Consider the following 21327-nt stretch of genomic DNA (forward strand, 5'->3'; position numbering starts at 1 on the left):
CCTTTACCACCTGGCACTGTAGGTTTGCTAATTGGACGTGCATCCTCTATCTTACAAGGTCTTCATGTCTTTCCCGGAGTCATTAGCCCTGATACTGTAGGGGCAGTAAAGGTTATGGTGGAGGCTCCAAAGGGCATTGTGTCTATCTCCCCAGGGGATCGGATTGCTCAATTACTAATTTTGCCTAGCTTACATAATCACTTCCCTGCTGGTACCACTGGAGGGGATTGTGCCTATTTGTCACTAGATATGAGCAATCGCCCCACTTTGGAATTAAGCATAGAAGGTAAATCTATTGTGGGATTGCTGGATACAGGAGCAGACCGTAGTATCATAGCCCTTAAGGACTGGTCTAAGGGATGGCCAATGCAGACTTCTGATCAATCAGGATTTGGTCTATCACAAAAATGTGGGTGACTAAAGGCTAGATATCTAGTGATGTGGTTGAGGGAAGCAGATCTAGTCAGCCTGCCCCATGACTCTCTCTCCCATACAGACCTTCATCGATGTTCTGCTACGGCTGAATAACGCTGGGTTCTGCTCTATTGTGTCATGTTATATTGCATTGTCACATCATATTGCATTGTCTTTTGTTAGTTTTGTTTTGTTTTGGTATCAAGGATTGAACCCAGGGGCACTTCACCATTGAGCTACATCCCCAATCCTTATTATTTATTTTGAGAAAGGGTCTCAACCAAGGCTGATCCTCCTACCTCAGTCTCCCAAGTCGCTGGGATTACGGTTAAATGCCACCATGCCCAGCTGTCTTTCATTGTCTTGCAAACTTCATATCTGGGAGTTCTAGGGACCTGGATTCTCAGGAGTGCCCAGACACTTGTCAGTCTTCAGCAAGGCCTGTATCCCTGATGCATCTTTCCTCTGGCTCATCCTGCTTGCTCTTCACACAGACTCCTCTGCCACTTACCTGTTGCTGATCACCCTCACTTGGAGACCAGCCCCCAGCAGGAGCCATCTCCCCAACCCCTCCTCCCTCTCTATCCTCCAGCACTCACCTTTCTAACAGCAACCGGGTATTGCGCTAAATCCTCTCTCAGTCCCTCCACAGCTCCAGAGCTACCTCCTGTTCAAATATTTGACACAAGGGATGACCTCACACTAGCTCTTTATTACAGGTCCTTCTTGATGGTCTCTTTGCTTTAGCACGGGATGCTCTCTGGTCCTGGATCTTCTCTGGGCCTTTTTCTGTGCTGCTGGTCACAAGGAGAAACCCCCAGAATTGCTATTCTCCTCCTAGAATGTCAGTTCTGAGATCAGCCATGATGGGGGTGCAGGAAAAATGTCTCCCTTCTGCACTCAGTCCTACCACTCTCCACCCACACACTAAGCAGCCCACCTTACCAAAAGAAGGGCTGAAGACAGCTGGAGAGAGTGGGGGACATACATAACTTACCCCGTTGCTCAGCTCTGGGGAGCTGCATCCCAAGAAGTGCCAAGGCTCCTCTGCCAGGAATACTCACCCCCATATCCATGGTTGTCTTCGGTCACCTTAGACAGTTCCCAGGCTCACTCACGGTGGCTGGATTTCTGACCTACACCTCCTATTAGTTCACATCCTCTCTTCTGACCTTAACCTTCTCAAAACTCTCAAAATACTTCTATTACATCTTCCAGAAATGAGGCTGCCATCAGCAAAGTGTCCTCTAGCTTGTTCTGGGGATATTTCCTTCCCCTTCTTGTTATAGTTGAACTTGACCTTTGCCTTAGTGTGTTTTGTGCTGCTACAACATAACACCTGAGACAGGGTAATTCATAAAAAGGAACAGAAATTTATTGGTTGTCCTCTGTATTTACCCAAAAGAATTAGAGTCGGCATATACCATAGCAATACACACATCCAGGTTTATAGCAGCACGATTCACAATAGCCAAGCTATGAAACCAGCCTAGCTGTCTAACAAGAAATGAATGGATAATGAAAATGTGATCTAGATACACAATAGAGTTTTATTCAGCCTTAAAGAAGAATGAAATTATGTCATTTGCAGGAAAATGAATGGAACTGGAGAACATCATGTTAAGCAAAATAAGTCAGATTCAGAGAATCTGAGGCCATATGCTTTCTCTCACATGTGGAAGCTAGAGAGAGAAAAAAGGAGTAAGGAGCTCATGAAAATGGAAGACAGGCCAGTAGGGTAGAGGAAGAAAGTCAGGGGGAGGGAGGAAGAACAGCAAGGGAGGATCCTGGGGAATGAAACTGATCAAAGCATATTATATGTATGTGGCAAATATGCCACAATGAAACACGATTCTATATAATTATTATGCATCAATCAAAAGAGAAAATTATTGGCTGAATATTTCACCACAGCCAGTCAAGAGGATTTTTGAATGTTCCCAACACAAAGTAGTAATGAATCTTTAAGGTGACATAGATGCCCATTTCCCTGATCTGATAATTACACATTGTACACATACATGGAAATGTCACATCATACATCATAAATGTGTACAATTGTTATATATCAATTAAAATTAAAATATAGATTAAAATTTTCATTGGCTCACAGTTCTCTTTTTAAAAAATCTGCATGTCTTTTATTTCCATTAGAAAATAGTATCTGTATAAAATTTGGGTCCACTTTACTTCTCCTTTACTTCTACCATTCAAGATCGAATATTTACTTTAACTGAAGTAAAAGCAGAATCCCATATCTAACATGAGAACTAAATATTTCACATCATTAAAGTAATAGGATTTCATTGAATTAGGTTTGCTCCTTAATATTTTTCAGGAATAATGACTCATTTTTCCTTTGTGTTATTTGCCCTATCCTTTTATTCATCTGAGTGACTGTGTAGGGAGCATCTCTTCTCCCATATTCAGCAATGAGTTATAGCATCAGTAACTGCATTCATTATTCAGTTCAATTATATTATAATCAATTTATGTCAAATCCCTCTATGACGTGGTATTTTCATGATAATTTCAGATATTTTAGTTACACATACACTTTTCCGATATCAATTGCAAAAATCAAGATGTGAATTCATTTTTTGTTGTTGTTGTTCTTTGTAGTTACCCAGGACAGTGGAATGCGTTTTGACGTATCGTACATACATGGGGTATAACTTCCTATCCTTGTGGTTGTACATGATGTGGCGTTACACTCATCATGTGTTCTCATTTAAAGAACGATGAGGAAGTGTTCGGTTGCACTGGGCCAGAGGAGCACAGCTAGGCAGAGGGAGGAGCAGAAGGAAATGGAAGATAAAGTGACTCGTCCAGAGAAAGCTGAAGAAGCAAAATTAAAAGCAAGGTATCTTCACCTGGGACAAAAGCCTGTAGGCTCAGATTTTTTAAGGAAACGATTGCAGAAAGGGCAAAAATATTTTGATTCTGGGGACTGCAACATGCAAAAGCAAAGATGAAGAACAAGCAACTTCCCACTGCAGCCCCGGATAAGACAGAGGTCACTGGTGACCATATTCCTACTCCCTAGGACCTTCCTCAACGGAAACCATCCCTTGTTGCTAGCAAGCTGGCTGGCTGATTAAAAGAGCTGATCTGCATGAATTTTCTAATTCCCATTATTTCTCCTCATATGTTACTTATCCACCTTTTATTCTTTTCATTCACTACGTCATTTAAATGAGACTGGCAGCTTTGCAGGTAGCCATAGTATGTGCTGGAATATACATGTGTAGAGGTTTTGATTGGTTTTAACAGTGCACTGATGAAAAGGACATGTTAGAGCAACATAAGTAATCTACTTGAAAATATTTGTATATATCACCTAACTCCTAATAAAGGTTCCCACAAGTAATAAGCAAATTTTACAATTTTAATGTTTTGCCTTCCTCGATTATCTTAATAATAGCTGTGTATGTTACTCTTATTTAATGTAACCTCTGTATTGATTTCTTCTGTATTTTCCTTCTGGATTTTGTCAAACAGAAGTTTAAGACCACAGGTTTGAAGAAAGATCACAAATTCAAATGAAAATACGAGGGGCCTTGAAAGATTTGTATAACTGTGCTTGAACTTGAATGGCCTTAAACCTGTTTCAGCTTTAACAATAGAATTTTATTTGGGCAATATTTGCCCATTCTGGTGTAACTTACATGACTTCAGTGCTTAACAGCTGCCATTGAAGCTAGTATTCTTATTTAGTTTTGTAGTGTTAAATACCTTTCATTGTTGAGGATGTGAATGAAGAATGCATGTGCATCGACTGTTGAATTCACTTTTGTGCTATTTTTGTAAATACAGTACTTTTGCACAACCTTTCATAAATGTCTGTATTAATTTCACATATTAGAAAGTAGATAATGTGCCATCGAGAAGCACAAGAGTTCCTCCTACACACAAAAAAACTATATATCCTTACAGCTTTTATATAATAAGAGTAGTTTACAATCTTGGGCTTATAAAATACCAAATTGAAGTCTTCATCTTCACTCAGTCTGCCGTAGAATTAAGCTTTTACAATTGTTACTAATATTCATGACGTTCAGTGGCCTTGTGCAAATATGACATGTTGCTTAGGCATATCTTTTGTCCTATGCAGATCTCATTTTGACTTTTATGAAAACTGCAGTTCATATAATTTATACACACTTTTTTTAAGTATACAGACTTTTTAGTTCCACGCTTAACTTTGGGTACACTAGAGTAAAAGGCTCTCCATACTCTGCCTTCTGTTTTCTTCTCCTCCCTGCCCCGCCACCCAACTTCTTTTCATTTCTGCCTTTCTTTGCTTCTTTGGACTTACAGTATTGGGCTATTTAGTTTATATGATAGCATAGGCATCTGTATCCTGACTTTTTAATTTGCTGTGCTGAATGCTGTATTTTATAACACAATAATGGTGTTTTTCTTCTTTCGTTTTCTCAGTTGTTAACTTACCACTTAACCCTGTATTATTATTGGCATGTAACAATTGTTTAAATAAAAATTTTATAATGAAACAAACAAACAAAGACACGATGAGAACGAGAACACTGTGCTCACTTAAAGTGAGACGTCCTTGGACAGCCACCACTTCAATGTCAGCGCATGCTCCTTTGGGTTAAGCAGCTAACCTGGTAAGCAGTTCTAGCAGGAAAATGGCTCTTGAAATATGTTGGAAGTCATTTATGTCAGCCAGCAAAACAGTTTATTTGAACACATTACTGAAGTCACGGCCTGCAGCTTTCAAAACTTCACCCATGTTTGTAAGAGCTTCTTTAGCTTTTGCTGCTGCTCCTCCTGGTACAAGCTGTCCGCTAGAAGGGCCCATGCCTGTCTGTCTGCCCAAGGTATAAATGTCCTGTTGGCCAACACTGCTGGGCTATAGGGAAAAATGGCCCCTCGGTCTGTCATGGCGCTGATCACCTTTTTGATGAGGAATAACATGGCTAATCCCTCTTTCTTGTGCCTCTCTGGGAGAAAAATAAAACTGGCTCACAGTTCTGAGGCTGAGTGTCCTATTATCAAGGTGCCTTCATCTGATAATGGCCTTCCTGCTGCCTTAATACAAGGCATGGCATGGCAGGCGCAAAACAAACAGAGAAAGTACAAGAGGAAAAAACCCAGTCCCACAATAAAAAATAAATTTAAAAAAATTTAAAAACCATTCCCCTAACAATGGCCCTGATACATTCATAAGAGCAGTGCCCTCAAGACCTAAACACCTCTTCAAGGTCCTACCTCTAACCACTGTACAGTGGCAATTAAGTCTCATCAAGTACTACGCAAGGGACCCACATTTAAACTACAGCATCCTTCCTGTTAGGGCCTGCTATCCCCCTCAGTCTGCTCCAAGGGAAGCTGTTATCTTCTTCATACCCACTTATCTCAGGATCAGGAACCACATCCTCCTGGGCTGATCAGTGAAACAGAATCTCTAGGAATGACACAGAACGAGGTATTTATTACAGGGATTCACCCTTGTGCCACGGTGACAATTGCTTAGCCAGTCCATGTAAGGCTGCTGCTTCTGCCTCTGGTGCTGGGTCTGCGGTCAGCAGCCAGGTGGCCAGGGTGAGGGCTGGGGAAAGCTGAAGGAGGAGATCTAGCAGGCGCCAGAAGAACTGGAGACTCAGCTGACTTAACATCGAGTGAGACAGAGGAGGAGCCACAGTGCAGTGCCCAGCACCAACCTTCCGAGCACAGAAATGTGGCTGCTGCTCCACGCTTGGCTTCCGAATCTCACATGAGGATATGTGATGGACACCAGTCAAGAACTATGCATGGCTGGGCACCGTGGCACATGCCTATAATCCCAACAGCTTGGGAGGCTGAGGCAGGAGGATCGCAAGTTCAAAGCCAGCCTCAGCAAAAGAAAGGTGCTAAGCAACTCAATGAGACCCTGCTTTAAATAAAATACAAAAAGGGGCTGGGGATGTGGCTCTGTGGTTGAGAGCCCCTGAGTTCAATCCCTAGTATCCAAAAAAAAAAAAAAAAAAAGGAGGGAGGTCCAGTCCAGCACAAGTCCACCAGAGGCCACTCTTGACAATCTGGCCTTCACATACACCTCCTGCAACCATGCTTAGCTTCCAGAGATCCCAGAAATTATGCTTCCACCTTCAGGATCAACTGTCTCTTGTAGAACTGAAAATGCAGTAAGTCACCAAATAGGGCGCCAAGTCCGTTTATCCTGATGAATGATGTCCATTCTCCTTAATGATTTACATCCTTGATACCCTATTACCTACTGAGACATGAGATTGACTAGGGGCTGGGCATGTGGCACATGACTATAGTCCCAGCTACTCAGGAGGCTAGGACAAAAAGATTGCTTGAGCCTAGGAGTTCAAGGTCAGCCTGGAGATCCTGTCCAAAAAAAAAAAAAAAGATTAACCAGGGACCTGGGGGATATAGCTCAGTGACAGAGTGTTGCCTAGCGTAGCCAAGGCCCTGGGTTTAATTCCCAGCACCAAGAAAAGGGGAAAAATTATATACTATTACAATTTTTTTTCCTTGGTACTAGGGATTGAACTCCAGGGGCACTTAACCACTGAGTCACATCCTGAGCCCTTTTTAGTATTTTACTTAGAGATAGGATCTCACTAAGTTGCTGAGGCTGGCTTTGAACTCGAGATCCTCCTGCCTCAGCCTCCCGAGTCACTGGTATTATAGGCGTGCACCACTGCACCTGGCACTATTACATATCCTATAGTGAATGGTAAGAGAAAGAGAGAAGGGAATAGTTTAAAAAAATACATGCACACAAACATATACATGTCAAAATAAGAAAGAAATACTCATAACCACCACAGCCCACTTCTACAAATCCTCATATTCCATAGCTAGCACTTAGGATCATATTTCCTACTGCCTTTTCCACTATCCCATTTCATACCCTCTTTTCCCAGAGCAAACACAACTCACTATACACAACTCACTATATCCCTCCCTGAATGAGAGACCAAACCTTTGTCCCAGAAGGAGGGGGCCATTACCAGTCCTGTCTGCAGTGGAGAGTCTCAGCTTTCCGTTAACATCACCCCAGGTTAAGGGAGTTCTAAATGGTGCCATGGGGATCTCTGACACTCCACACATATCCTTCTTGTCCCCATTGTGTGGTAGTCACCTCATTTCCCCTTGATGAACAAGGTTAGTCACACCAGTCATGACAACAGATTCTCTGCCTGCCCACTGGGGTGAGGACACCAACGTGGCCAGGAAGTGCTCTCAACTTTTGATTTTAACAGAATCGTTCCCGTGTCCCCTGGTAGAAGTATCTCATGAACTAAGGCTTCTAGATCCCAAAGTTGCATGGACAGAGAGGAAAAATGCTGCCCCCAAGAAGTGCCATCACACCTCTTCCAGCTGACTGACTTCCAGCATCAACCAAATGCTGGGGGGACATTGCTCCAGGGTCCCCAGGTGCCACTGCTCAGCTTACCACCGTGTCTGTGTCTTGGAAAACCCATCCTTCCCACTAGCAGCCCAGCCAATGGAGCTCTGCTCCCCAAGGTCAGTGTGACTTTTCTACCCCACAGCAGTGGAGGACGCGAGAGGAGAGCTGGGCTGAGTGGGGACAGCTAAGAGGAAGTACAAGGGAAGGAGCCCAAGTCTGTGTGGCAGGATCTGCTTTCCAGAGTGGCCTTGGGGACAACAGTTCCTGGCTGAGACCCACACAGCTTGGCCATGTGACCATCCCTCAGGCCCATGTCCACCTCTACTTAAGAGCTGGACCAGGCCAGCCTCATGGTTGGGATATGAGGTGTCCCCCAGAGCTCCTGTGTTCACACAGAAATATTTGGAGGTGAAATGATTGGATTATGAGAGCTGTCACCTATTAGTCCATCCTGGTTTGAATGGACTGAGAGGTGGTAATACAGGCAGGGGACAGGGCCGAGGAGATGGCCCTGGCAGCACAATCTACAAGGGTTCATTTTCTCTGTGGCCCCTTCCCCTGCTCTCTCTGCCTCCTGCTGCCACGGGCAGAGCAGCGCCCTTCCCTCAGGCCCTCCTGCCACCATGTTCTGCCTCACCTTGGAACCCAGAAATGGAGTCGGCTGGCCAGGGACTAAATCTCTGGAATGGTGACCCAAAATACCCCTTCCCTCCCCTGGCTGTCCTCACCTGGGATTTTCATCATTAGCAACACCAAGCTGACCACCTCAGCCAGGCAGAGCCACGAGCCTGGCCGCGAGTTCCTGGAAGTCTTTGTCTACTTTCTTGGCTCAACGCCTCCCTGGCCTCTGGCCACCACCATTCCCAGGATCCTCGAAGCTGAAGATGCAAACCTTTCCCCGCTCCCACGTTGGCATAGACAAGCGTGTGTTCTGGTGATGTCTTGCAGGTGAGTTACCTGTGTGGCAGGTAACCTCAGGCAGGTGTAGAGGAGTTTGTGAGGCAGCTATGTGAGCCACCGTGTCCAGGGTGTGCAGTGGGTGTTTGTGACAGCCGCACAGCAGTGGTGGATGAGTGTGTGCATTGGGTGGGGGCCACGGGAAGGGACAGGCGAGTGCTCATCACAAATTAGTATGGGACAGGTACACGAAGACCACTCTGAGCACACACCTCCAAGCCTCAAGGTGCCAAAGTGTCCTCAGGGAGCCTCCCAGCCCTCTTCACCCTCCCCTCTATGGAGGGCCTGGGGAAGATGCCCGCCATGCTCTAGGGCCCAGAGTAGGAAGATAAACAAGTGTCGTGGGGCAGCTGTCCAGCTTCCCTGGCCCGTGCTCACTCACCTGGGCCCACCTGGCCACGCTCATGGGCCCGACCCCTTTCATCTGTCGTCCTCCGCAGTTCTCTGTCCCCAGGATGCACTCATGTAGTGAGTGCTTCTTCCCTCCACCCATCCCTCAGACCTTGGTCTGTCATGCCAAGAGTCTGGTTTAGGTGAATGTCCCTGAAGACTGTCACCAAATCATGCAATGTCAGGAAGAGTCCCCCAGCCCTGAAGGCTCTTTCCCACCATTCAGCACCATGTCACCCACCTCCCAAAGATCTCCACCTTCCCATGTTCAGCCCTGGCACACACACACCAGCAGAGTCAGGCAGACTCACAACCACACAACCACACAACCACACAATCACACTCATATAACCACAGCGACTCCAAACACAGCTTCACAGGCTCCCAAGTCTCATGGGCCCCATCAAACTCACAATGGCACATACGCCCCTTGGGGTATCCGACCCACACACTCACACACCTCGGTGCTCACACACACACACACACACACACACCAAGCCTCTCACCCCGGCACACACAGTGATGGTTATGCATATAATGTGCCCTATTTCACCCCCAACGGGGTCCTGAAATCTTATCCTGACCCTAACTACACGGAGTTAGTGCCACACACTCCACAGATAAAAGCAGACTTAAGAACAAAGTCTTCCACAAGACCCCCCTCACTCCAGCCACACCTGGAGACCCAGCCCACCCACACCCCTGACAAACTAGCTACAAATCCGGGGGCTCCCACAACCTCTTCATGTTTGATTATTCACCAGAACGACTCACAGAGCCAAGAAGTGGATAAGGACTTCCAGGACGTCCAGAGAAAGACTATACTCACAGGTTGGTCTGGAAAAAAGGACAGAGCTTCCGTGTCCGTGTCCATGTTCCCTCCTTGTGGGTCAGGGCACACTACCCTCCGACAGATCACCGGGAGGCTGCACGCAGCCCCCATGTCCCGAGGTTTTATTGAGGTTGTCCTGCCCAGACATGATTGCCCCCCTCTCTCTCCAGAGCTCAGGCAGCCCAGAGTCGGAACTTCCTACTCACCTGGTGCCTTTCCTGCCACTGCCCCTGGGGTGTGACCCTTACCATTCACCTGTGGAAAAACGTGAATCGAAGGGGAAAGAAAAAAAAAGAAGCAGATTCCAAAATTCACCCTTGACGGCACTCATCCAGGAGAAGATAGAGTCCTGGGTGCTGCCAATTCCAAAAAGTTTCTCCAAGAAACTAGCAATGAGAAGCAGTAAAAGAAAAGCCCAGGACCAGATGGAGCCTCAGCTGAATTCTACCAGACTTTTTTTTTAAAAAATATTTATTTTTTAGTATTTGGCGGACACAACATCTTTGTTTGTATGTGGTGCTGAGGATCGAACCTGGGCCACACGCATGCCAGGCGAGCGCGCTACCGCTTGAGCCACATCCCCAGCCCTCTACCAGACCTTTAAAGAAGAACTAATGCAAATGCTCCTCAAATTATTCCAGGAATAGGAAGGTACATGCCCAAATCTATTCTATGAAGTCAGTATCACACTCATACCAAAATCAGATAAAGTCACATCCAGAAAATAAAATGACAGACCAATATTCCTGATGAGCTTAGATACAAAAATCCCTAATGAATTATTAGCAAGTTGTATTCAACAACATATTAAGAATATTGTACATTATGGGCTGGGGTTGTGGCTCAGCGGTGGAGCACTCGCTTTGCATGTGTGAAGCACTGGGTTCCATCCTCAGCACCACATAAAAATGAATAAATAAAATAAAGGTATGTGTCCATCTACAACTAAAAAAAAATCAAAAAAGAATATTGTACATTATGATCAAGTTGATTTTATCCCAGAGATGCAAGGATGGCTTAATTATGCAAATCAATAAATGTAATTCCTTACCGTGGAATTAAGGACAAAAATCACTTAGTTATCTCAATAGATGCAGAGAAGGTTTGCAACAAAATTAAGCACCTGTTATAAAAAACACTGAAGAAACTAGGGATAGAAGGAGCCTACCTCAACATCATGAAGGCTACATACTAAAAACCCAAAGCCAACCTCACAGTAAATGGGGAAAAACTAAAAGCATTTCCTTTAAAATATGGAACAAGATAAGGATGTCCACTCTCACCACTCACATTCAATATAGTTCTGGAAATTCCAGCCAGAGCAGTTAGGTAAAAGAAGAAAAATAAAGTGATAAAAATAGGAAAGGAAGAAGCCAGTTATCACTGTTTGCAGATGATGTGATCTCATACTTAGAAGATCCAAAACACTCCACCAGAAGACGGCTAGAACTAATAACAAAATCAGCAAAGTAGCAAGTTACAAAATCAACATACAAAAACCAACAGCTTTCCTATACACTAATATTGAATCTGTTGAGAAAAAAATCAGGAAAACAATTTCATTTACAATAGCCTAAAAAAAAAAAAAACACCTAGGAATAAATCTAACCAAGAAGGTGAACTGCCTCTACAATGAAAAAAGAAATTGAAAAAGACCTCAGGAGATGGGAAGACCCTCCCCATCATGTTCATGGGCTGGTAGAATTAACATTGTTAAAATGGCCATACTACCAAAAGCAATATACAGATTCAAGGCAATCTCCATTAAAATACCAATGACATTCTTCCCAGAACTAGAAAAAAACAGTCCTAAAATTCATTTGGAAGAACAAAAGACTCTCTACAGCAATTCTGAGCAAAAAGAATTGGAGACATCACAATCCGGATTTCAACTTATACTACAGAGCTACAGTAACAAAAACAGCATGGTTTTGGCAGAAAAACAGACACATAGATGAATGGTCCAGAATAGGAGACAAGGAGACAAACCCCACAGATACAGTCACTTGATCTTTAACAAGGTCCCCAAAACATAAGTTGGAGAAAAGACAGCCTTTTAAACAAATGGTGGTTATCCATATATAGAAGAATGAGACTAGACTCTGATCTCTCACCCTGCACAAAAACTAAAGTGGATCAAAAACAGGAATTAGACCAAAAACTAAGCAACTCCTAGAAGAAAATGTAGGGTCAACACTCCAATATATAGGCACAGGCAACCACTTTCTCAATAGGACCCCTAAAGATCAGGAAAAAATGTCAAGAGTTAATAAAGGGGATGACATCAAATTAAAAAGCTTCTGCACAGCAAATAGAACAATAAGAACGTGAAAAGAGAACCCAGAGAATGGAAGAGAATCTTTGCTAGCTTCTTTTCTGACAGGATTAATATTCAGAATCTGTAACGAACTCAAAAAATTTCACACACACACACACACACACACACAAAATAACCCAATTAATAAATGGGCAAATGAACTAAACAAACACTTCTCAAAAGAATAAATACAAATGGCCAACAAATATATTTTTTGAATGTTCAACATAATTAGCAATTAAAGAAATGCAAATCAAGATGGCACTGAGATTTCATCTTATTCCAGGTAGAATGGCAGCCATCAAGGATACAAAGAATAACTAACAAATGCTGGGGATGACGTGAATAAAAAGGAATACTTTTACATTGTTGTTGGGACTGTAAATTAGGACAAAACCACTATGGAAATCAATTTGGAGGTTCCCAACTATGCTACTAGCTATACCACTCCTCTGTCTGTATCCTAAAGAAGAACAGTCAGCTACTATAGCAATACATGCATATTACTGCCTATAGCAGCACAATTCATAATGGCCAAGCTGTAGAGCCAGCATAGGTGTCTTTGAACAGATAAATGGATAAAGAAAACAGATATATACACAACAGAGTTTTAGGCATCCATAAATAAGAATGAAATTATGTCATTTGCAGGAAAACGGATGGAAATTGAGGACATGATGCTAAGTGAAATAAGCCAAACTCGGAAAGCAAAGGGTCGTAGGTTTTCCCTCATGTGTAAGCTAGAGAGGAAAAAGGAGAAGTAAGTTTAGGGGTGTTTCCTAAAAACTGAAGGAAGAAATGGATCTGGAGACTATCATGCTAAGTGAAATAAGTCAGCCCCCCCCCCCAAAAAAAAGGTCGAATGTTCTCTCTGATATGTGGATGCTAACACACCACAGGGGGGTCAGGAGGGAAGAATAGAAGTTTAGTAGATTAAAGGGGAATGAAGGGAAAGGAAGAGGGATAGGAATAGGAAAGGGTGGAATTAATCGGACATAACTTTCTTAGGTCCGTATATGAATACATGCCCAGTGTAACTCCACATCACATACAGCCACACTGGGGTCCTAATTAGAATAAGTTATATTTCATATATGTCATATGTATCTAAAAAGAACAAATAAAAAATTGAAGGAAGATCAGTAGAGTAGAAGTAAGGGAACAGGAAAGGAAGGAAGGAAGGAAGGAAAGGGGGAAATATTGGAAAAATTACATCACTATATTGTGTGCATGTATGAATAGGTAACAATGAATCCCATCATTATGTGCAACTATAATGCACCAATAAAAATTAGGGGAAAAAACACACAGGATGCTTCAATTAACATAAAGTCCTCAAACACTCAATACTAAACAAGAAATCGTTTAAGGATATGCACAGGGGTGGTAGCACTATACAGAGAAGCAGAGGAAGGATCGCCAAGACTCACAATACAGTTGCTCCTGATGGAAGGGATGTGATCAGAACAGGGCACACTGGGGCTAAGAGTTAAGTGCTATTTCTCAGTCTGGGAAGTAGACCCAGGGCATGTTCTTTTTTCCTTTAACTTGTACATGTAGAATTTCTAACCTTAGTATATGTGGAGCATTCTTACACGCTGGAAAAAGGGGCTGCAGGTATCTCTAAATGATAGATCATTTGCTTGGCACACATAAGGCCCTGGGTTCAATCCTCTGCACCAACAGAACAAGAAAGAAGAAGGAGGAGGAGAAGAGGAGAGGAAAGAGGGAAAGGGAAGGGAGAAAATAGAAACGAAAGGTAAAACCATGACTCCAAGTTGACTCCTGAAGGCAGGCAGGAACAGGACAGGGTCTGAGTCCAGGGAGGGTCTGGAGTGGAGAAAGCTGGAATGTGCCCAAGAGTCACTCTTCCTGTGAGGGCAGCGGGGAGGAGGCCAGGACTGCTGCATGTCAATGAGTTTATGTTTGAGAAGGAAAAAGAGGAACCAGTGGGCATGGTGGCACTCACCTGTAATCCTAGCAGCTAGGGAGGCTGAGGCAAGAGGCCAGTTCAAAACTAGCTTCAGCAATTTAGCAAATTAGGGACACCTTCTAAATAAAAAATAAAAAGGGCTGGGCTCAGTGGTTAAGCATCCCTGGTACCAAAACAAATAAATAAAGGAACAAACCCACATTTCCCCTGGCTCAAGGCAGGGGGAAGGGTCTTGCCCCAATCCTGAGCAGAGTTGGGCAGGTGAGGCTTTAGGGACAGGAAAAGGAGGTCGAGGGCAACACTGATGGGAAAGATGAGCTCCTGCAGCACACAGGGGCAGGTGAGCAGAAAAGAAAGCAGTGTACCCCAGGGAGGACTTGCAGAGAAGGCTCCCCAGAGGGCCCTGGACCCAAATCTCCACCTCCAGCACAGACATGGCCCTGGGGGCACCGGCTGAGGGCTTACAGCTTGCTCGTGGGCTCCCTCTAGTGATCAGGCTGAGTCAGGCAGGAACAGTGCTGTGACCTCAAGACCAGACATCAGACCACCCAGCAGGGACCATGAAGGCAGCTGCATGGTGGTTTCACATAGGTCCCCATTGCTGAGTCAAGTGTCCCTGCCAGCACACATTCTATTGAAGTGACCCAGACCAGTCACACTCAGGGACCCACATACAGACTGCAGAAATACCTTATTCCACATTCATTCACCTAAGCAATAGCAGCAACCTTCCCCGAGAATTTGTTATGTATTTGTCAGTATTCCAAGAGGTTGACCTGGAGAAACCCGGTCATTTAGCCACCATTCACCCACACTGTAGGGGTCAGATGCTGGGAAGAGGCTGCAGTCAAAGACCCTGTCCCCACAGAGAAGACCGTCCGGTGGGAAGGTAAACTTGTGGGGTATAATTACAGACATGGGTAGAGAGCCTCACACAGAACTCAACATCTGCTCTAGTTGGGATCTGAAAGACTGAGTCTCAGGGCTGAGGTTGTAGCTTAGTGGTAGAGCGCTTGCCTAGTACGTGTGAGGCACTAGGTTTGATTCTTAGCACCACATGAAAATAAATAAATAAATAGATAAATAAATATATTATGTATAATATATAAATATAATACATTTATATTATATAAATATATTATATGTATATAAAAGACTGGGTCTCCAGCCTGGTGCTTTTTGAGACGGTAGAACCTAGAAGACATGGTGCCTAGGCCAGGCACTGTGGCTCACACCTATGATCCCAGCAACCCAGAGGGCTGAAGCAGAAGGATCGCAAGTTTGAGACCAGTGTGGATAACTTACCAAGACCCTGTCTCAAATTTTAAAAAATATTTTTTTAAAAGAGCTGGGCTGGGGCTGGGGATGTGGCTCAAGCGGTAGCACGCTCGCCTGGCATGCGTGCGGCCCGGGTTCGATCCTCAGCACCACATACAAACAAAGATGTTGTGTCTGCCGAAAACTAAAAAATAAATATTAAAATTCTCAAAAAAAAAAATGTTTGATAAAAAATAAAAGAGCTGGGCTGTAGCTCCATGGTAGAGCACTTGCCCAATACTTACAAGCCCCTGGGCTTGATCTCCAGAACTGGGCGGGGGGGGGGAATAGTGGAGCCTAGCAGGACATCTTCAGGTCACTGGGGATGTGCCCCTGGAGGGGATAGTTGTGGGAGGCCAACCTTACACGTGACTGAGTCACACTCCCCCGCTGGGTGCTGAGGCTCTCAGACACAGAAATGTGGCAGAGCTTTCCCCACCCTTCTTAGGTGCGCAGGTCGGTGTCTCCTGCATGGGTGTGCCTTCCTACAGCCCCATGGTGAAGCTACACTCACCTGTTCCTTTGTAATATAACCCCTCGCCCTGTTTAGGATAGAATCTTCCATGGAAGTGCCTAGTGTATGTCCCCTCCTCTTGCTGTGCCCTTGGGTGTGGCCTACCCAGGTGTCAGTCAACCTGCTGACAGTGGACATCATGAAGACAGACTCAGCCCCCTGAAACCTGACCCCTTGCCTCATGTGAACAGCTTCTCCTCTCGCTCTCTCTTCCTGCTGCGGACCCTTAAGGTCAAAGGAGCCTTCACGGTGACCCCAAAGAAAAAAGGTATTTGTGTCTCTTGTGTGGTTATTTCGTGCAGCCCAGTCAGCCCAGTTTAACTGGAGTGACCCCTGAGCCTTTTAGTCGCGAGAACAGAAACCCGGCAGATAGTAAGACATTCCTCTTTCTCTGTGCTCTCTGGCCATGAGGTAAGCAGTTCTGCCCTGCACTGTGCCCATGATGTGCCACCTTGCCGTGAGCCCCCAAACAACGGGGCCAATCAATCATGGACCAAACCCCAAAGCTGTGAGTCAAAATTAACTTTTCTATTTTTTTTTTTTTTTTTTGGTGGGGGCTTGGGTACTAGGGACTGAACCCAGAGGCACTTTACCACTAAGCCACATCCTTCAGCCCTTTTTATTTTTTATTTTGAGACAGGGTCTCTCTAAGTTGCTTAGGGCCTCACTAAGTTGCTGAGGCTGCCTTTGAACTTGCAGTCCTCCTGCCTCAGCCTCCAGAGTCACTGGAATTATAAGGGCACACATCATGCCCAGTTAACTTTTCCTCTTTATAAGTTGATTACCTCAAATATTTGTCACAGTAACAGAAAGCTGACAAACACAATATCCTAAAAGAATTCACCCAACCCCAAAGCCCCCATCGGCAGCTGTACTTCTCCCCAACATGCTCAAGAATAATCAGTTTCTCCCCCACTTCCTTCTCTCCCCTTATCTCAGTGGCCTCTGATCTACTTCGCCATTATTGCACTGAAGCAGCTGTCACATATTCCTGGTGGCCCGTGACCTCCGTCTTTCCAACACCATTGCTCACCCTGCTCCTCCTCTCTCAGCAGCCCCATGACTGACCGCTTCCTTCCTTCCTGAGTCCTCTTCATCTCTCACACCACCTTACTCGACCTTCACTCCCTGCCACCCAGCCTCACTGTCCCCTCTGCCCTCCGTGGCACCTCTGGTCTCACCCTCCATCCATGTGATCTCATTCTCAACTTCAAATGCTTCTAGCCACAGCTGCCTTCCCTGGTGCTGACTCGGCCCTGACTCTCCCCTAAGCTCTGGACTGACGTCTCCCACTGCCCACTCCTCGTGCCGCCTGTCTCCACGACAAACCAGAATTGTAGATTCGCACTCCCACACATCACCCAGTTGCTCAGCCCAGAAGTCAGACCAAGTAAAATAAAGCCTTCATGTTTTTGTAAACAAGAACAGAGAAGGAAGAGGAAGGGAAGTGGGGGTGGGAAGGAAGGAGCTGTCCAAACCACAGGTCAGTGCCACCCTTCCCCACTGACCCTAGCAATGAGGCTTCCCCAGGGATTCTGCTGTCTTCTCTCAGGGCTTTGTGGCCTCTCCGCACCCCCCCTCCCCATCATTGGTGGCTCCTGACCCCTGCATGCACTGGGTCAGCAGGCACAGGTCCCCCAGTCCACGTGCACAGGCAGCCCTGACTGCCGCACTCTAAAGGAGACTCTGTTCCCAGCTCTGTACCTGGCCATGGGGTCCTTCACATCCGCCCACGAGAGCTGTCTCCCACATTAGAGCCCCCCCAGTTCCCAGGGTCAGACTGGACAAATTGTTGGAGGTGGAAAGAGGAGGCTAAGCTGGACAGGGCTGTGGGAAAGTGTGGTTCGGGAACAAGCTGAGATTCAAGGCCCCACTCTGGCCACAGGGACACATTCTGGCTCAGGCCCATGCAGTTCAGTCATGTGGCAATACCCGGCCGGGGGCTAGGCAGGGAGCCTGGCTGAAGGTAGCTGGAAACCCTCACTGGCACGGCTACCTCGACTGGAACATGGGGACCCCAGAGCAAAGAGGGTAAGTGAATGTCAGACCTCTCTCTGCCTGGAGCCCAGGGTCTGCAGGGCTGACAGAGCAAGGAGGAGCCCAGGTGCAGGCACAGGGAGGGGAGCAACCTGGCTGTTCTACAGGTGACCGTGACAGGTGGGTGGGAGAGGTAACTTCAGGCAGGTGATGTAGAATCTGTGGGAGAGTCGTGTATTCAGAGGGCAGCACTACCCTGCCCACCCTGGGGCTGTGAGGACACCTTATGCCCAAGACCCAGGATGCTCCAAGAGCCCACCGTTGGCCCAGCCGCCACACACACACATACACACCCCATAGCTTTGGTCACTTATAGGAGGTGGCCTTTTCCATTTGCAGGAGTTTCCTGAGCAGAGTGACTAAGGCCGAGAACCCATCCAAATATTTCCAAATCTCCTGGCTCTGGGGAAACCCACCCCTTAGGAAGGGGGTGGCTTCCAGGCTCTGTTGGCCTCGCTGCAGGAGTTCAGTCTCCCTTTCCCTCCGTCCCCCTCCACACCATTCTCTCCAATACCCAGGCTCCCTCTCAACCTCTCCGTCTCCTATCCTCTCCCCCAATCTCCTGATCGCTCCCTCACAGCTTCTCATTTTGTCTCAAATATTCAATCTCTCTCCTTCTCTCTCTCTCCCCCCCTTCATACACACACACACACACACACACACACACAGAGCAACAGCATGAGTGCTGAACAGAGGCCCCATGTTAAGGCACCCTTGTACACATATTGCATGTGGCAAATGGGCACACATTTTATGTGCATGTGTGCATAGTATTTGTGTAAACCCTTGCTCCTGGGCCTTTGTAGGCTGCCTATGGCTCCTTCACTGGACAGTTCAGACTAAATTTGGGCATGCTAATCAAAGGGGGCGGGGCTAAGCAGAGCACCTCTGGCTCTGGCCATAGCACCAACCCCACACCAGGTACTGCAGAGACAAACGTGGCCAAGACAGAGCCTGTCTGTCTTGTGGCTCACTACCTAGCGGGGAGAAGGATGTCAAGAGAATTATTGCTCAGATACATGAAAGTAGTGTGAACAAAGGCACAGCTGGAGGTGTTGCCAGGGAGATATCCTAGGGACAGGTGGGTCTGGGAGGGTCCAGCCCGTCTTCCAGGCTCTCACACTATTCCCTCAGTCCCAAATCAACATAACTCCTGAAAATGGACTGGAGATGCTGCTCTTATTAAATAAACTTGGAGGGGCCCAAAATTCTGTCACTGGAGTGTAGTAACTGGAGCCTGACTTCAGGGTGTCTGAGATCTGAAGGATGTGATGAGAAACGAGAGCACTGGGCACGGTGGCTCCAGGCAGAGGAAACTGCACAGGCAGTGGCTCTGCAGTAGGGTACAGTGGCTGTCACCAGTGCTGACATAAGGCCATATGGGGCCCAGAGAGAAAGGGCAGGGTGCCCTGAACTGAGGCATGGCCTTGGTTCTGATCCTGACAAAGTATGGGGGCTCCAGGTGGTGGGGACTCAGTCCACCTGGATCAGGGGAGCATGGAACCAAGATGGAGGGGCATGGAGGGCAGTGGTGACCCACACGGCTGAAGAGCAGGGACCACCTCCACTGCAGACAGAGGAAGAGAGCTGGACTGAGTTTTCGACAAGGAGAAACCATGGCCAAAGCAGGTTTGAAATGGGAAGCAAAGAAGGGCACTCAGAAGAAAGCTTTGCAATGAACTGGCAAGAAAGCAAAGCAACCCGGCTCCAAAAGAAGCAAACACCAGAAACTGAGCCTCGCACTCCTGGGATTTAGTCTTCTGGTTTTGATGAAGTCCCCTTCTCTGGAGGGACACCTCCATATCTCATAACTTAATTACTGCATTAAGTAACTTATTAGCCACCATCAAACTTCCATGTACTTGCTTCTCCCGCCCACCAGGGGGCCTCCCAGCTCCAGGCCTCGGGGACTGGATGTCACTGTCCCTGCTGTCCTCTCCTGTGCATCCGGTTGGGATTCCTAGCACCTTAATCTTGGCAGATGAATGATTCTACAAGCAAGGAGACCTCCCCTCTAATGCTGTGTGTGTGTGTGTGTGTGTGTGAACAGATTCATTCAAAACAGTCCATGAAAACCAACCACAGTTGATCATGACCAGAGCCCCCCCATCCCCGCCCAAGTGTAAGACCGACATCAAGGGTCAGTGAAAAATCTGGGCCCCACTGCTCATGTGTGTTTCAAAGAAAAAAAATCGAATCTACATTCCCGAAAACACAGTTTATGAGGTCACAGCTCTTAAGACAGTGACACACAACACCCTCCTTTGCCCACTAAGTTCTGAAATGCAGGCACACCTTGTGAGGTTTTGGAGGAATTTACACAAAAATAGTTAAAGGACAATGTTGTTACCACCCCCAAATCTAGCTATGTGATATACAAATAAGACCTCTGTGAGTCTGCTGTAATTTTAAGAAATAACCACCCCAGTCCAAGTTCTTACAAGAAAACTATATTCTTTTAAAGAAAATGAAAATATCCTCAAAGGAAAAACTTAATTTAAGTCAAATCACATCCGTTTGTTGTGGAGCCTGGTACACAGCGCGCGCGCACAGGGGCTTCCCGGGCCGGCGCGCAGTGCGCCCCCTCGCGGCCGCTCCTCGCCCCCACCTGCGGCTGGAGCTGGGCGCGAGGTCCTGGCCGGGGGCTGAGGATGGTGGGGAGGGGCAAGGCCCAAGCCAGGGGCCAGGGCAGGGGAAACTGTGGCTGAAAACACCCTCGAGCCCCCATAGCCAAATCCCACAATGTTCCCACAAAAACAAGTCACCCTCCTCACCCACCAGCGGGCAAGGCACTTAGGAAACACAAGCCGACCTGTGCCCTCTGCGACCCCGGGGCGCACGCTTGGAGGGGGTCCCAGGCGCCTTCCGAACCAAGGAAAGTGGCTCCCCGCGGAGAGGCCCGGCCAAAGAAGGCGGACCTCTCCACCCTTCCCGCCCAGCGACCCACAGCCCAGGAGGCTGCAGGAGCACAGGGAGTCCTGGAACCGAAAGCTGGTGACTGGGCAGGTGGGAGGCAGCAGGGCACCCGAGGGAAGTGGCTTGGGGAGGCACAGACGGTGAATAAATAGAAGTAGCTTCAACGCGGGGGTCCGGCCCCTGCGGACAGGCCAGCAGCTGGGCGGGTGTGAGATGGAGCGGGTGGAAGCGGCAGCAGGGCCCACGGGACACTGACCAGGGCCACCCTCCCTCCTCCCACGTCCACGCCCACCCCGCCCCAGCTCAGAGC

General features: G+C 46.7%; 1 protein-coding gene and 2 pseudogenes across 1 annotated transcript in view; 1 reads left to right on the top strand and 2 right to left on the bottom strand.

Annotated features, from left to right (window-relative positions):
- Positions 1 to 2627: 2627 nt before the first annotated feature.
- LOC125612651 lies at positions 2628 to 3592 on the top strand (annotated as a pseudogene).
- Positions 3593 to 4466: 874 nt separating this feature from the next.
- LOC125612652 lies at positions 4467 to 6261 on the bottom strand (annotated as a pseudogene).
- A 13313-nt stretch (positions 6262 to 19574) lies between these two features.
- Positions 19575 to 21327, bottom strand: part of LOC107151687 (WT1 interacting protein) — a 25756-nt gene continuing 24003 nt past the window's right edge. The window contains exon 9 of the mRNA XM_015497070.2: positions 19575 to 19668. Within this exon, the coding sequence (XP_015352556.2) occupies positions 19575 to 19668 (94 nt within the window). The remainder of the gene's footprint in view (positions 19669 to 21327) is intronic.

This window comes from Marmota marmota, unplaced genomic scaffold (genome assembly GCF_001458135.2).
Source record: "Marmota marmota marmota unplaced genomic scaffold, marMar, whole genome shotgun sequence".
Classification (NCBI taxonomy): Eukaryota; Metazoa; Chordata; class Mammalia; order Rodentia; family Sciuridae; genus Marmota; species Marmota marmota.